Here is a 17,429-nt window from a genome sequence, read left to right as displayed (position 1 = left end):
ACTTTTCATTTTGGCAGCACGGCTTGGCTTTTCTGTGTGTTTGTGCGTGGGATGATGGTGAGATTGTCAAATAATCTTTTGCAATGGGGGGAAAAAAATTATTGTTTTGTAATATTGCAATAACATCAGTCTTAAAACATCATCTGCTGCAACTACTACTGCTTGTGTTGCTATTTCTGCATTTGCTGTAGTAGTTTTTAGTACCACTACTACAGTTTTAAATAAACAAAAACGAAATCTCCTGCTTCCAGCTAGTTATATTCCCTGTATGATTGATTGATAGTCCTTTCTTGAACTCATTTCACAACTTCTACTATTACTATCATCCTCACTGACGCCCACAACTGCATGACCGCTCTGAACCTTTCCACCGAAATTCCCCTACTACTATTTCCCAATCCGCAGCTAAAATTTATTCTGCTCATTTGTTGAGATTTAAAGACCTTTTATAACACTTTAATCCGAGTATGATGCTTTTCTGTGGACACTCTCCCGCCGCCCGGTGCCAGTGGACAGCGGGTCATTGCCATCTCCGTGGGCTGCATGTTTGTGTTTTCTTTGCGTGCGTGTTAGCAGGGAGCTAGCCAGCAGTGAGCGGGAAACACTGTCACTCTTATGTAAACGGGCCGATAGGGGAGACAGGCGGTGGGTGGGTGGTTATAGGAGGCTCTACTGGGAGGGAAAAAGAGAGGGAGAGAGAGAGAGAGAGAGAGTTGGGCCAATTCTCTATGCAATGAGAGATGGATTATACACATGTGTTCATTGGGCTGTGTGTGTCAACAAGTGCATTAAAATAGTTGCATGGATAGAGCATGAACTTACATCACCTGTTGGTTTGAGCAGAGTTGCCAGGGGAAGCATTTTGATAGTTTCAGCGAGCAGTGCAAGAACTGACATTAGGACAAAAAGTCAGATAAGGATAGGGGTAGTATAGTGTAATGAAAGTCCTGCATGTAACAACTTTTAGTACAGGTGCCTCCCACCTATCAACCAAAATAAAAGCTAATTGTGCATGGCTAAATGTTTGCAAATTGCGGTCAATGTGTTCATTACACAATCATTTGTTGCACAAAGAGAAAATGCATCTGTAAATGTGACTTGACGTGAGTTGTTTTGCCAAGACAGTAATTCAATTGGACTCATAGAGCTTCTGTAGAAATGTGCAGTGTTTTTGAAAGAGCTGCTCGGAAAGAGCTGGTTTACTGGTTGAAGGTATTAAAACCACTGTAGCTTTTTAGTACTTGGGCACAAATACTAAGTAAATGAACTCATTTTCACATACTTTCAAAAACTACTATCCATTAACCTTTCATTGTTGTTTAGGCAACTAAATGATGTGATCAGAGTAACAATTGGAGTAGAATCTGTTAATAATGCTCAGGTAAATAAATAGGATTGCAGTAAAAAAAAAAAAAAAAGTAAAAAAATAACAATGGCATGTTACTGAAACATAAATAAATGTGTGAAAATATAATGCAGTACATGATTGCTGCAGACCGCTATGCAAAAAGCCCACACACAGACCAACAGTGTCAGGGGTCAACACCCAAAACACAACAACCAGAAAGAGCCCTATTGGAGAAAGAGGAGGGAGGACCAGCTTAATTCCTCTGCCCTAAAGAGGAGTACAAGAGGAGGCAAAGGAGGCCCCAGTCTGGCCCCCCTCTATGCTCCTCTGCAGGAAAACAGCATATTTACTGGAAAACAGGAGCAAAGTCCTGCCATGATGTCGGTCTGACCTACATGCTGGTTCACACATGGAGGTGATATAATGGCATCAAATTAGGGTATGGAGATGCAGATTTTGTCACAGCATTGAGTTAAGATTTTTTGAAATGTTTATTTATAGACTGTAAAAGAAAAAAGGAGTCTGTAACAATGAGGGTTCTGTTTTAGAATAAAAACAGTGCATAGACCCACTGCCGTTCTTTATGCAATACAACATTTAAAATATATCCATATCATCCCCTCGTCCCACATCTCTATCGGCTCTTATAGCATTATTTTCTCTTATACGGTGCTATTGGAATTGTCACTTGGTGTTATTTGGCCGTGCCTTGTTGTTGTTGTTGTTGTTGGGACAGGCAGATGACTTCCCTCTCAGCGGGGAGTGTGTTTGCTCTGAGCCTGGTATGCGGCTCTGTGAAAGTGTGTGAATAGCAGGAATGTGTTCGTCTGGAGCTCTCTGCTTCTCGGTGCAGTGCGACAGTGGACATATGGTAATTTGAGGCACTTCTTTGAACATTGTTATTGAAGCGTGGGGGCGCTATACTTTTCTTTCCAAAACAACCCCAATGTCCAAAATAACAGTGAAAGAATATGCTGGATTTTTTTATGAGAAGATTCCAAATGTTTTTTTTTTATGATTTCTCCTTTATTGAAAGCCTGAAAAAAAGAGAGTTATGCGGATCAATATGGCTGTGCTTTCATTAAACATGACAGCCTCACAAGAAGGAAGCACCTACAGCAGAGATGTTCACACATGCGGTGCCTGTCTGTCAGTGCCTTAATCTTTTAATTTATTTGTTGGTTGGCGCCCAAACATAACAAGTCAAAGCACCTGCAGAGCACAAACACAGCAACGTTTACTAGAATCACAACTTTTACTGTTTTTGGGGGCTGGTTTAGAAAAAACGTGCATTGGCATCACATTTGCATTCGATCATCACCTTCACTTCAGCATGACATGGCGCTCCCTTTGCCTATGGATGATTTAGTGATTGTCGGCGCGAGTGGGGTCAATAGTTTCATGATGTGAAGCAGTGGTTTCAAACTGTGATGCTGTGGTGATACTGGGCTCCTCTGAGGTTATGGAGTTTATTTTATTTGGAGTCAAAAGTTTGAGTTAGTCTCTGTTTTGAACCACGCAAGTCATGGTTCAGTATTTTTGTACATCTGAGAACCAAACCGTGTAAGAGAGGTAGAAAAAAAACTGCATATAAATGAGACCATCATTGTAGTTCTTTGTATTATTTCTTTTATCCACAAAAACTGAATCCTACCTCTGTGTTATGACTCAGCATGGTTCTGTCTGCTCTTCTCCCCAGGTTCTGGAGGACACCACGGGGGTCCGGCGCGTGGTGGTGACCCCCCAGTCTCCAGAATGCTACCCGCCCTCCTACTCTCCGGCTCTGTCCCCCACACATCACCTGCCCCCCTACCTGACCCACCCGCACTTCATCCCCAACTCCCACTCCTTCTACCCCCCAGTGGGCCCCGGAGAGATCCCACACCAGTACTACCAGCATCACCTGCCACCCATGTACACTGACCAAGGTATTGTATATTCATACTCTGTTCTCATTATGCGCAATGTGATTAATGATGTACTGTATATATTATGCTAATAGAGCCAAACAACAAAAGGTAACTTGAACACGTGCAAAAGTTCAGATTTAATCATGATTTTATTAATTTTATACCTGAATTTAGTACTACACTTATATTAACTACATTTCATACTGCAATGAAATCCATGGCATTGTAGAAAATACCATTGTCAAAGACACAATAACTACAGAAATCGTCTTTTTGTCAACCCCTACTTCATTTTTTCTTGCTTGACATCTTCTTTTTCCTCTCGCCAACAGAAATCATCCCGCTTTATGGGATGTCCAACTACATCAGCAGCCGAGAGGAGACGTACACTAAGCCACAGCCCAAAAAGATGAATGAAAAGAGACTAGAGCGACAGAACAGGCTCAACTCCCCTCCCTCTACTCACTACAAGAGCAGCCTGGGCCCTCAGCACAACGGATACAGGTGAACTTCCTTTTACATGTGCTGCACAAGAGCGTTACTTGTGCTCAATAGGCAAGTGTTTCAGAAATGCTTAGAAAAAGGAAATGTACTTCCTGGAGTGGTTGTTCCACTAATTATTTACTTAACCCCCACCTCAACCAAGCACTTTTTTGGCCAGTGTAACGGCTCATTTGAAAGCTAAGACCTTTTTTCTGGTGTTTCCATTCTTGTTTGCATTTTGTTTTTTGTTGCCTTTTTTGAGGCTTTATTCAATAAGCTTTTAGATTTGGGTAAAGCCAAACTGGAGAAAATGTGCTTGGTTAAGGTGGAGGTTAAGAGGTTAAAGAGACCTTTGAGCTCTGATTGGGTTACTCCACACCTGTTCAGTCCGTGGTAAATTGATTTATATCAAGGCGACCACACCATGACAAAATCTTCTCCATCCAACAAACCACTAAATCATCATCATCTTAAAGAATAACTAAGGAACTTGTTTACCTTAATAAATCCTTTTCGTAGTCCTTCTGGGGTTGGTACAAGTGTTAATGGGATGGTTGGGGGGTCTTTCATCTCCCCCTGGTGTCTCTGTCTTGAAAACCACCCGTGCCTCTGGGTTGGAGGCACAATACACACTAATAGAATCATGAAGAAGAAGCTAACAGGCTAACGGGCAAAGCTAAATGTGGGCTAACGCCACTTAAACGGTATTTACAGTCAAGTTTGAGTGAAAGCAATTATCTCCATTGTGTAATTGGATGTACAATATCCCTCTCTCGCTTTGTCTTTTCTGTCAGCGTAGTATTTACTCTCACGGACAATAAATGAGTAAAAAACCGTAACATGCTACCTGCTTATGGCCTCTAGGGGCATGAGTTACTTAGTTCTGTTTTAAGTTTATGAAGCATTACGAGATGAAGTTCATCATTTGACCGAGGTTTTGCCTTTTGTTACAGCAACAAGTCCCACGCCCCGTCGCTGGGGTCGGTGGGTTCAGGGGGCGGAGTCAGTCCTGGAGGGAAGAAGCCAGAGAGGCGCCTCCGGAGCAGTCCCCGAAACGGTGAACCAGAGCCGCACACACAAGGTAAGGACAGTGACGGGACTGTGCGCACCTGAGAACTTTATATGAGAGAGACTGGCTCAGATGCAGGGGTTCAATACAGTGGTCCTATAACTTTTGACATGGGATTTCCTATTGATAACAGCTCGATTAAAAAAAACTAAAAATTAAACTCTTGAGATGTTACTGTCCCTAATCAATAAGTCATTTCACAAATGCAAATCGGGTCCAAAAAGATTAATGGAAAAAAAAACATGCCGATGTCCGGTGCTGCATATCATTTTCGTCAAACAAACTTGGTGTCTCTGCCTAAAACGGAAGCTTCTTGTGGCCTGTATGAGAGTCATTGTCCTGTGTTAAACTCAATGGCCTTTTGCATTCAAGCGTGTCCTATAAAGCGCACCTTTCTCTCCCCTCCTCCCTCAATGAAAGTCAGTCCCGAAAATGAATGGATGAATGGCGCTTCACTGAGGTAAAAAAAAGAAAAAAAGAAAAAAAAGACCATGGGTTGCCTTGGTTACCACATAGTTGAAGCCGTCCCCGAACGCTATCGTCTTACTGCTGTCTACAATACAGGCCTTGTTGGTGAAGGCTATGCTGTGGTGGGACGGGTGGAGGGGGGGGGGGGGGGTGTATTTTGGAATGGGTACATACCTGTAGAGTCCTGCTGCAGCTGAAGGAAGCCTTTCAGACACTCGACATGGATTTATCAAACACGTATAGGCAAACAAAGACTGCAGGCATGTGGGCAAATGGGCTGATCGGAAATGGGGGAAGTTCCAGTTTGATTTACTTGGCTACATTTTTCCAATAGCTTGCTCCTTATCTTATACCTTGCCAGTGTCATTTTTTATTACGTTTTGTTGATATTAAGCAAGGGCAAACCAACATAGTTTTACAGTCTGGTAGACAGTTTTGATATCTAGGGTTTTTCCATCTACCCATATGAAAACAATTCTAATTTTACTTCTTATTTGTTGCACATTAGAATTTTAGATGCTAAGATTAATAAATATGCAGTTCTGAGCCCATTCATGCCGTGGTCAAACACTTCACAATTCTTACGAAGGGGAGGCAGCCTGTATGCCAATATGTGCTTAAAATTGTTATCGAATTTCCAGCCTTGCCGTATCATTAGATAAATAATTTAGCAAATATTAGTCAAGTCAATGGCCAGGTTACTCTAGTTCTCCTCAGAATGTGACATCAGCTGTACATGCACAGTGAGGGCCCGCCTCCAAATAAGTTGTGTGGGTGTCTTCGTATGATTTTGGTAAATAGTCTGCATTCTATTTCCTTTTTCTGTTGCTGTCTCATCTTTATACTGTGTATTTCAAAGTTGACACAAAATCAGTGTATTTATTGTGACTAAAAATATAGCAGAATTCAGAATGTCATGTTACATTTTTAATTCGATTTTTAACCCCTTTCTCAATACACTCTCCATTTATCTAGTCTTTGGACTTACAAACACCCCCAGAAACATGGTATTTACACACCCCATTACTCAATGTACACATTGGTTTTGTTCTATATTTCCACTTGCGTGTGCTTATTATGCTTGTGCTTATTTCTATGGGGACTTTGTTATATTACTGTAATATCTGTGGTCTTTTGGGGTCTCCATATAGGCCTGGAGATTCTGCACAATGGACCATACGACAGACAAACCCCGATACATATCAAAACCTTATGACTAATGCAAACTGGCCTTTTATGAAACAACCCGTAGTCAAGGTTGTAGGGGACTGGCAGGGCGCAGCGGGGTACAGGAATGTCAAAATTCGGTGCACAGATGAGCAGGGCCGAGATGGATAGAGATGGTTTCTTTTGGAGACGGGGAGAAAAAAAAATTGGACGTTGAAGTCCAGCGACAGGCAGAGGAGAGATGGAAAGATGGAGAGTCGGCGCGCTGAGAACAAACAGACTGAAGTTGCCTCTTGGCCCAGTGCGTCCGAATGTGATCCAGGCGAGCATACCTCACAACCGCCTACGCTTGCCCTTGCTGCCCTTAGATTTCCACTATGGGTTTGTGTGTGCGTGTGTGCGTGTGTGTGTTGCCCCTATGCCAGCATCAAAATGGAAAAGAAAATAATATTAAACGTTGAAAATACTTATCTTTTGCATATACTTTTGACTAGTTAAGGTTTGTTTGATATACATTTCACTCCAAGATATTTCTGACTGGTATTAGTGAATAAAAGTGCAGTTTATACAAGGGAAAAAACATTAGCTGAACATTTAGCTTGAATCAAGAAGATAAGCGGTAATCAGATTCCTGTTTAACTGCAAATCTTAAAAGTATGTTTTTTTGCGATCTGTCAATCTGATCTTGTTTTGTTTTAGAAGTTAAGTAAGCAGACTGACTTGGCAAACATTGTATCCATTTGTGACCAGCTTTTCAAGGCTCTCTCCTCCCAAAGTGAGCTGATTCTGGGCTGTCCTTTTGGCTTCCCCCCCTTCATCCTGGCTTCGCACCATCACCACTGCAGAGCTACTCCCGCACTCAGAAAAGAGAGACTTTAGCATTAACAGATGGGGTCCAGCATTTGTTAGACCAGTGGAACTCAGATTGTGGGAGGGGTATGGCTGGTACATGAAGTCATATCCCCTTTGCCCCTCCTGCTTTGCCATTTGTTGTGAAAGTAGATGCAGGTGATGACTGTAGTGCTCTCTGTGTCAAATAGTGCAAAGGTGATGCTCAATGCGCTCGTTCAGCCGTCTGTGATTGTATTAAATTAAGTAATAAATAAAGGCGAAATAGACATTATATGATTTATTTTTCCTGGAGTCGGTGAGGGATTCCTCTAAGCTCCGCTCCGCTGAAATGGCAGCTGAAACAAGTGAACACGTGTCACGTATTTTAAGTTTTGGCACCGTCAAGCGAAAGCAAAGAAAGCCGCGCGGATCATTTGTGCCAAGTTCAATAGAGCTGTGATTTTTAAACACCGAAAACTATTTGGGAATCTGATATCTAGTTTTAGCACAATGTTCGTCACAGCAGAGTTCATGTGGAGCGATGTTTTATTGGCAAATCCATACATAAGTCGAGTATGTCTCGAACCTGTCAGCGCCTGGCGTTCTGATCACTCATCATTTGTAATGCATATGAACACTTTTCAAGATCAGCCTGCCCATTTCAGCCCCTATCTGTGCAAATAAGGCCAAAGTAGGTATAGTTCATAGATTAGGGTCATATCTTGTCATTGTAGCATCCTGGGGTTGAACAGGAGTATACAATATTTGTTAATTATGGAGCTATTATTTCCTCCGTACACCTTAATGTGGTGGAGGGGTTTGAACGCCCGAATGATCCTGGAGCTCTGTTGTCCCATGGCAAACAGGTCCTAGGTGACGGGTCAGACAAACAGCGGTTCAGAAGCCTCTTATGAGAGACCAACAGGCCCGTTTAATCGTGAGGCCGCCTTTCTGTCGTCCTATCACCTGCAGGAGGAGCTACAGGGGCTGGTGTGCAATGCGATTCGGGCAGCTCCAACAGCTTCCCCCACGACCCGGAAACAGGCAAGTGGAAGAAAATGGATGGATGGATGGATGGAGCTATTATTGTTGCAAAAAGTTTTGTGCTTGTGTGACTAGATTTGTCTGTAATGAGAAGTGAGCATAGTTGCTTTGCGTGCGTAGAAATATGAGACATGCTTTATTATGTCTATGTTGATGTTAATGATTCCATTAGCATTAACAGCCCACTGCTTCAGCTACTCTTCCTGGAGTCTTTTCACATTATACACACTTCATCAAAGTACAAGGGGTGGAAATGAAATCCAAAATGCAGAGTGTGTTGAATTATCATGTTGAAAATGAACAGAACAAACTTAAGTCCAACTCACAAGGCTTTACGAACACACAAATCTTTTTTAACGTGGACCTTCGATCAAGATTTGCAAGGATAACTACGTTGCCTGGCCCAGAGTTTAGTCTTTAAGGCATTGGGCTTTTCAGACACCAATGACCCCTGCAGAAGGATGCTCAACTTTCAGGAGCCAGCAACTTAATCTAAACGAGTAACAGCACCACATTCTTCAAACATATTAACTACAACGCTTTAGACTCAAACAATTGAAAAAATAGCCCTGTCATGTTATGCTTTGGCGATGCGATGCTTGTTAACTCACTCCGTGAATCATGACTCAGCACTCTCTCTCCCAAATCCGTCTGCTCCTTCTGTAACGTAACAGCGGGCCAAAAAGGTGTGTGAACCCTCTCTCTCTCTCTCTCTCTCTCTCTCTCTCTCTCTCTCTCACGGTCTCGGTCCTGTCCCAGCTCTTATTGGGCTGTTTGGATGTGGGTTGCCATGGCGATAATCTCAGCCCCCCCGCCGTCTGCAGCCACCTTCCCCGCAATCCCAAATAGGGTCATGTTTGTGTGGGGCGAGATGGAGAGGTGCAGTGTGGCGGAATGGACAAGTTGATGAGGGGACACCAAGGGCAGAGTGGAGACACAGTTTGGTTTCATAGACCTTGTGCGATAGTAGCATTTGTAGCACTACTCAACCTGACACACTTTTGATCAGATGCTTTATATTTACTCAAGACATGCATACAGTCTCATTGAACTTCTCGGGCATCACTCGGATCTTCTCAAGCGAGTGTAAAGCCTCTCACTCAGACCCCTTGACCGCACCACAGCTGGTTATGCAACACTGCCGCTCAGTCACCCTCCATCCGCACTAAATCAAGTTAGAGCTAAATAAATGAAATAATTACAACTTACTGACATGTGACTGTGACTGCCAATGTCATTTCCCCTGATCTACTTTCTCTCTGGGACATACAGTAGGGCTTAGCAAAAGGTTTTATTTTTAGACTTGATCCTGCTATTTTAAATTCGCTCCACGCTGCGGTCTGTGTGCACTATACTGTACGTCAGGGATGGCCACTCATGCAGCGTAACAACTCAATTTAAGACTTGTTTGTGGTTGTTTTTGCTCAGCGTAGTGGTGTTAAATGTCTCCCCCCCCCAAATGCAACTTTTCAGACAATTTCCTTTTTGCAGTCAATACAACAATAACCCCGCACAGCATTTACCGTCAAAGAAGTCGCTGCAAAAACCCCAGTTCAAACTGATAGCTTCTCCCCGCTGCACATCTGCTTGTCCCGTGTGAACTGGCCTTCCGCTCCTGTCTGCCAGTCTAGAGTTACAGTCCGGAGACATTTTTTTTTTTGGGCTGAGCGGGGTCGGATGGGGTCAGGGTGCTGCAAATCTCATATCCCATAATCCCTCGGTGCCTGTTGTGCGGTCGCTGCTCCGCGTTGCACGTACACACGCACACTTGCTTCAACACGAGTGCATACATTATTGGGACCATGTGTGTGTTTATGGGTGGTTGTTTGGAGCTTTGCAGTTGGTTGCTGCTCGATCCTCAGCTCACCTCTACCTCTATTCTAGACCTTATTTATTAAGTTAAAGCCTCAATACCTGATTCTTTATATTACATTCGTGGCTAGTTTTTGTGTGCAATACTATAACTGTATCGCTCCCTGAAGGTTGTGAAATTTGCTTATAAACTCATCTCTTAAGAATCGGGATGTTTGAAATGCTTCTCGGATGTGAGGAATGAGTTTGGACCAAATATTTTTAAATTGATATGCTCCCTCTTTCATTGTTTGTTAACAAAAATGCCAAGTACACAGCGTTTAAAGCTATTCTAATCTGTTCCACTCCAGTCTGTAATAGCCTGAATGCGTTCATATGAAGAATATAGGCCTGCAACGCAAGCCTGTTCATGTAGATAATTTTATTTCTGATTTTACTTGCCATTGTCCATGATCCTTAGCTACTTGCCTACTTCATAGGGATACAGCCATAGACAGATTATGTACAAGAAGAATCATTGTTATAGCAGTGATGTTCTCTTGTTTAAAGCAGCACTAAGTAACTTGTTTACCTTAATAAATCCTTAGGGGGTAATACAAGTGTTAATGGGATGATTGGGGGTCTTTCATCCCCCCCTGGTGTCTCTGGCCAGAAAACCACAATTTCAACTTGGCTGCCACCAGGTCGGAGTCACCAATGCACACTAATGGAATCACGAATAAAAACGTAAGCAGTATTTACAGCCAAGTTTGAGTGAAAAAAAAAAAGATCTCCATTGTGTAATTCTATCAATCTCTCCCTTTGTCTTTTCTGTCACCGTAGTATTTACTCTCACTACAATGAATGAGTAAAAAACTGCAACATGTTACGACACCTGAAGTGCCGCTTATGGCCTCTAGGGGCACGAGTTACTTAGTACTGCTTTAAATGCGTTTCTTGGATCAGACCTGTTGACCACTTCTTATGGGAATATCTTTTGAAATGTTTAGTCCCTTTTGCATTACAAGCCGTGTACGTCGGTAGAGATAAAGTGGATACATCATACACAATTGCTAACAAATGTTGCTGTAATGAATGGGACCGGTGGTGGTTTATTGACAACAAAAACAATGGGTACTTCTGTGTCCTATCTATTTTGCAGTAGAATAATTACTCAAAACTGTGTGAGCAAAGCAAAAATACTACTTGAGTATGGTTTATGATAAGGGAATGTTATGACATGTTGAAAAGCATAAAAAGGTTGATTTTGGATAAGTCTCCTTTAAGTTCTTCCTTAAACAGACCCGACCTTAGTTCCCATGCCATATTACAGAACTAATTTACCCAGTATTTACCAAGCTTAAAGCAGCCTTCTTATTTTGACTCTTGAGTTGTTTTGGCCTGATTCACTTCACTCCTTTCTCCTGCTCTTGCTCCACTTCTCCCTTTCCCTGCTCCAGTCACTCCGTCCGCCCCATGCTTCTCTAATCCCCTTTTATAAACCATCGCCGCCACGGCCATGAGAACCAAGCCTTCACCACGGCAACCACCGTTTCAGGCATGTCCCAATCACTTCTCCCCGTGTCTGCATGTGCTGTGTGTTTGTAGCCAGCTGTTGAGCAGATGGAATGATCACTATGCAGCCAATGATAATGGTCAGGAATTTGAGGTCCTCTTTTTTTTTTAAGGCTTTATTCCTTCTTCCCCCTCTGAGATTTTTTGCCCCTATGTCTAGTGTTGGGATTTATGGTTCTATAATGAGAGCTGAATCTTCGGGATGTGTTCATTTAACGAAACATTCAAAAAGACTCACTGACAAAACATATATTAGCAAATTGCAAAGATTGAAATTAGGGCTTCACCTTCACATCATCATATCATTGTTATGTCAATACTATTTGATGTAATATCTACCAATATTCAATGTCCAAAGGTTGTAATTCAACAAACAAGCAAACAAATGAATCTGATCTGGCTCTTTTGTCATATAAGATCCTTCTAAACCGTTCACGTTATCGAGCACATGTGTCAAACACACGAGATGATGTACATTTTTTTTTAAAGAAAGCCAGAATGCTCACTCCAGCCACTAGGGGGCAGCTTATATTAATAAATGAAAGAATTCCACACGTGTCCAGCAGAGGGCACTGACACAATCAGAGATCAGGATATAAACAGCATATTATAGCCATGCGGTAATGGTCAGTCTGCCCCAGGGCGGCTGTGGCGAGTGTGGAGTGAATGAATAATAACTTTGTGTAGCACTTTGAAAAACGTGACACTGACTGATAAAGCGCAGTAAGTGTAAGCTGTTGTTATTTACTGGGCCACAGTCCTTTACAATATATGCGGCCCACGACCCAAACAAGTTCAACACCCCTGTTATAGAGCCATTCAAGTGATCTGATTCCCTCAATAAGCACCACCATCACTGCTCCTGTCCCGCCTCCCTCTCTCTGCTGTTGTCCTCTCTGATTAGAGGCTTGCTAAATGGCTATCCTATCTCTACTTTTAGGGAAACACAGTTTGTTTGAAGTGGTTTGGAAAGCTGGAAAGTGGCTTCTTACCTGTACTCAAATAATGCACTTACAGTATCTGGCTTCAAGCATCAAGAAAAGATGGCCTTACTTTTCATGGAAATTATATTTTTCTGTCTACATGTAGCATTTTTGACTCATAAGTGACGATGCCGTACTTGTTGGATTCATTGTAGAAACCTGCCGTCGTTGTATTATATTTGTAGTAATGAAAGGTACTTGTAAAAGCCTGGCTATTCATGTGAAAAGTATTCGTAATCATGGTAAATAAACTAGTGGTAGCAGCAGTCTGTTTCTTTTATTCAAGTACTTTTTCTTCCTTCTACTTACCGAGTGCATTCTCAAAGTACTTCCTCCTCTCTGCCCGTGCGTCTGTTTGTGATGAGCGGGGGCTCTGGGCTGAGCGGTCGTTGCCACATTTTTCACATTTTTTACTGCTGGCCTTAAAGCTCTTTTTCTGTCCCAGAGCAGACAGGCTGCGTCTCCCGACCACACGTCGTCATGGGGCAAGAATGCACCCTCCACGCTGTCAGCGGGGCCGTGATTTAAATGGCAAAAGATGGCATTCATTTTATAAAAAACATCTAAGTGTGTGGCAGTAATGGGTCTTATTTGGGCTTAAGAGGAACAGGCGCCGTGGCAAAGGGATGTTAGAGGTTGGCGTGAAATCAATGAAAAAAAAAAAAAAAAAGTACTTTGACTAGTGTGGTAGTTGTACAAAGTAGTTTTAAACAAGTTGTAAGTCTGACTCAATCAGTTCAAAAACTCTGTGTGAAGTAAAAACTGAAAAACACCAAGTAAAGTAGTGATATCACAACATTTCAATGAAAGGGCCCAGAGTTTGGTGATGTGCCGTAAGGATAATTGTTAACACAGAAGACTGAGATAATGATAATTAGCTTTGTTCGCTAATGCAGAAATGGGGCCCTAAAGCTACAGCCAATGACCTTTTGAAATGCAAAGCTAATCCGTCTCAATAGTGTGAAAATGCAGAAACCAGTGTAAGCATTGCCTGGAGCTTTTTTTCTATTTGCTATGGCCACAAATAACGAGAAATCCACTGCAATTGCCCTTTTTCTTATCAGTATACGTTTTGATAACTCATTATGTGTGAAGCTGCCATATATTGAACTGCTTTAAAACTATATTAAGCTCTGAAATGTGTTATTTATTTTGGAACTGTGGGTTAAGAGTAAAGCACATTTCAGAGCTTTCAGGGTTAACCCTCTAGTTCACAAAAGTTTGTCTTCTTTCACAAGTTGCTGAAGGACAAATCCAAATTTATTCCCCTTCCCGAAAAAAAAAAAATGGTGACAAGGCACGCTATTAATACTGTTTTGCTTCCTGTGGACAATGCTTTAATGCCATAATCACTTCCGCTTTCTATTTTTGGACTTAATGGAGCTAAAAAACGGAGCCCCTCCCTCGTTGAACGCATTGTTGTTGTCTTCCCGTGAATCTCACGGATTGGACTGCAGTCTGTCACCGCGGCCCGGCTGTGGAGTGCGTCTGCTGATGATCCCGCCACATCCTCCTAAGCTCGTCTCCTCCCTCCTCTGCTTTCATCCATCTCCCTCTCTCTCCCTCGCTGCTCTTATCCGCGGCTCACTCCCGATCGCTCAATTTCCTCGCGTGTTTTTCCACTTAATCTCTCCTGCAGACACTTCGCAGTTTGTCTCCTCTCTGTGTTACTGTCTGTCCCTCCGGCCGCCATCCGTCTTCCTCAAACGGCTTCAGTTTTCAGTCCCTTTGCCAGAGGAGAAAGCAGAAAGCCGTACTCTATCGCCTGTACCTGTGGAGAAAAGTGCAATATGTCAAAGTACACATGAAAGCAACCCAGAACTTGATTCAAAGTTTGATTCAATTACTACTACAGATTTCAAGTACTACTACAATGTATTGCTAGTGCTACTCGAAGCAGTGCTGCTGACATTATGACTACTACTACTACTACTACTTTGATTGCTTCCAAGCTACTTGTACAACTTAAGCAACTACTGAAAAACTACAGATATTGCTCCCCAGTGTCCAAGAATACATTTTGTCATTGAATTGAAATTATATATTTCAATAATCACTATTAATTTCTTTATTATATGTAAGTTAATTAAAGGCCCCATACCTGTTTTAGCCTTTTAACCCCCACATGAACCGAGCACATTCTCCCCAGTTTGCACATTAGATTACCCAAATTTAAAAGCTTGTTGAAAAAAGAATCAAAATAGCCACACAAAACAAAGAAGAAGAGCTTTATTTATATAGTGACTTTCACAGAGTGCTTTACATGAGACAATTTTACATTCACTCCACACTCGGTGGTGGTAAACTATGTGTACCGCCATCATTCATTCACGCACACATCATTCATACAGGCCTATTGTATATGTTTTTAGTGGTAGGGGAAGCATGCAAACTCCACACAGAAGCTTGCATGTTTGCAAAATGAGACGAAAATGACAATGAAATGTCAAGAAAAAAGGGAAAAGTGGCAGAAATGTGACAAAAGTGCAATAAAAAGTAATAAAGAGCAACAAAAAAGTGCTAATAAAGCAATGGAAAAGGTTTTTAAAAAGTGACGACAGCATGGCAACAACTTAAAGGGGCTAGTTACATGTTAGCCATTTTATACTCACTACTGCCACCTCAGGTCATGCGTGTAACTGCACCTTCTATATTAAGCACGTGCATGACGGCACTTTGGACCCGAAGTAACACCTTTTTGAGTGACAGTGCAGGATTTTAGAGGCAGTTGTTGTGAACAGGTCTGGGCTCATTCTACACATTAGGTCTCCAGTCAAGAAACATTTAGATTTGTATAAGTTCGGCCGAACTGGAGGAAATGTGTTCGGCTCAGGTGGGGGTTAAGAGGTTACATTGTAAGTTATGGCCCAAACTCATTCCTAACTTTTCTAATATCCCCATTGGCTCCTTGCACCAAGTGGCTAGTTCTGCTGAGCTGAAACTGCAAATGCTCTACTGAAGTATTCACATAACACAGACTAAGTGGTCATACCAGGAACTGACTGTCCACCACGTGATTGTTCAAACTGGTCCAAGCTAATCCTCATAGGAAATTAATAGGACGTGAAGTACTGGCACATACAGCTTCAGGTTAGTGGAAGTAACCACTACCCAATCACGTATCAGGGCCTTTTAGTACTCAAGCAAAAATGCTGACATCATCCCTCCACTTCCGATCTATTTTCTGTTCCCTGTGTCTCTCCTTCTCCCTGATAATGAAACTCCGGTTATCCAGTGACAGGATGTGAGGTCACACGAGGACAGGAAGTGTGTGTGTGTGTGTGTGTGTTGCCGGCGCAGGAGGCCGATGATGAGGGTGCAGGGGAGGACAAGCTCCGATCTGGTTCTGTGGTGTTACTTCGGGACACGGTTCGGTCTCTCTGTGGTCGTCTTTTATATTAAACACTTGGACAGCTGGACGGGGGCGACCGCAGCGAGCCGTAACAGTCAGCTGTGAGCATAAGCAGCTCTGTTTCAGACTTTATTACAGGCCGGTACATTTATTAAATCAATCTCCCCTGCTTCTGCCGCGGCCCCCGTTTGTGGCCCGCCCGACGTTTTATACGGCTGAGAAATTGTCGCAGAACCGTTTTAGTGCTTTTATAGTCATTATTCATCTTTTTTCTGCTTTCCCGTATTTTGATCCTTTGTGATTGTCGGAGCCAGTTTCAGCGGATATTAAGGTCTTCTTTTTTTTTTGTCCCAATACACTTTTATCTAGACATGGGACCTGTGATATTCAGACCGAAAAAGAGGCGGATTCTTATAGGACGGCAGTAGCATATAGTTATTAGTGTCCGTCTACTGTTCTGTCCTATTGTGCCATATGACGTACCACTTTTATCGCTGACTTATTTCACTTCTTCATGGCTCAAGCATGCAATGACAGCAGGACCTACAGTAGTCACTTGTGTCACAGCGGAGACCAGCTCAAGTCTGGCTCACTTAAGTCAGGTCGCTTTAGTGATTTAAACATCTGCTCTCAGTGAACTCCGCAGCTGAGCCATAACGTCATGGAATTCCTGGTCGTCTCTTTGCAGTTTTTAGCTGCTCTTGACGTGTAGCTGCAAGACAAAGCACTTTATCCCGAAAAGCTCTTGTTCTCCATTTTCACTCAGCTGTAAGAGAATGTCAGTCTGCTGCAACCCTGTGCAGGCCAGAGGCGGGAAACGACTAATGGTCAAGTAATTTGCTTTAGCACGTAATATGTTTTGAAAAAAATGCCGTCTGTCTATATTTGGAGAACAAAATATTGCTAGTTTTAAACTAAGACTAGAAATCTGCATTTTACCAGTTACCATAGTTACCACCCTGGAGTTTTCAGCCTCCCTCCACCTCAACTTTAAACCATAGGCTCTTGAGAATCTTGTAATGTCAATGTTGTGATATAGCAGATCTTCAGACACTTTGCAATATGATATGCTCTTACTTACTTTTACTACTTCGTCTTCTTTCATCCCATTCAGCCAATCATCTTCTTCCTAGTTTGCAGTACTTCAAATATTGATTTGACATACAATATTTCACCCTTTTCTTTGCATTCATTACTTCTTCCATAACCTAACCGGTCGAATCAGTTCCTCTTAACCCCCACCGGAACCGAGCACATTTTCTCCAGTTCGACTTTAACCAAAAGTGACAAAAATGCATGGAAAATTTTAAAAAATGGCCAATATGCGAAGAAAAGATCCTTCTGGATGAGTTTTGTAGGTCTTAGCTTTCAAATGAGCTGTTACTCTGGCCTATAGGCTGTAACCTTC

At 42.4% G+C, this 17,429-nt stretch overlaps 1 protein-coding gene across 2 annotated transcripts in view; it reads left to right on the top strand.

Moving 5' to 3' along the window:
* The window catches only part of fndc3ba (fibronectin type III domain containing 3Ba), a 108,534-nt gene that overhangs the window by 58,113 nt on the left and 32,992 nt on the right, over nucleotides 1-17,429 (top strand). For both annotated transcript variants that reach the window (XM_079573380.1, XM_079573381.1), the window contains 3 exons: nucleotides 3,048-3,276; nucleotides 3,591-3,762; nucleotides 4,695-4,822. In XM_079573380.1, the coding sequence (XP_079429506.1) occupies nucleotides 3,048-3,276; nucleotides 3,591-3,762; nucleotides 4,695-4,822 (529 nt within the window). The remainder of the gene's footprint in view (nucleotides 1-3,047; nucleotides 3,277-3,590; nucleotides 3,763-4,694; nucleotides 4,823-17,429) is intronic.

The sequence above is a fragment of the Gobius niger genome (genome assembly GCF_951799975.1).
Source record: "Gobius niger genome assembly, chromosome: 16".
Lineage (NCBI taxonomy): Eukaryota > Metazoa > Chordata > Actinopteri > Gobiiformes > Gobiidae > Gobius > Gobius niger.
The sequence above is the reverse complement of the archived record's forward strand: the minus strand, read 5'-3'. Positions and strand labels throughout refer to the sequence as shown.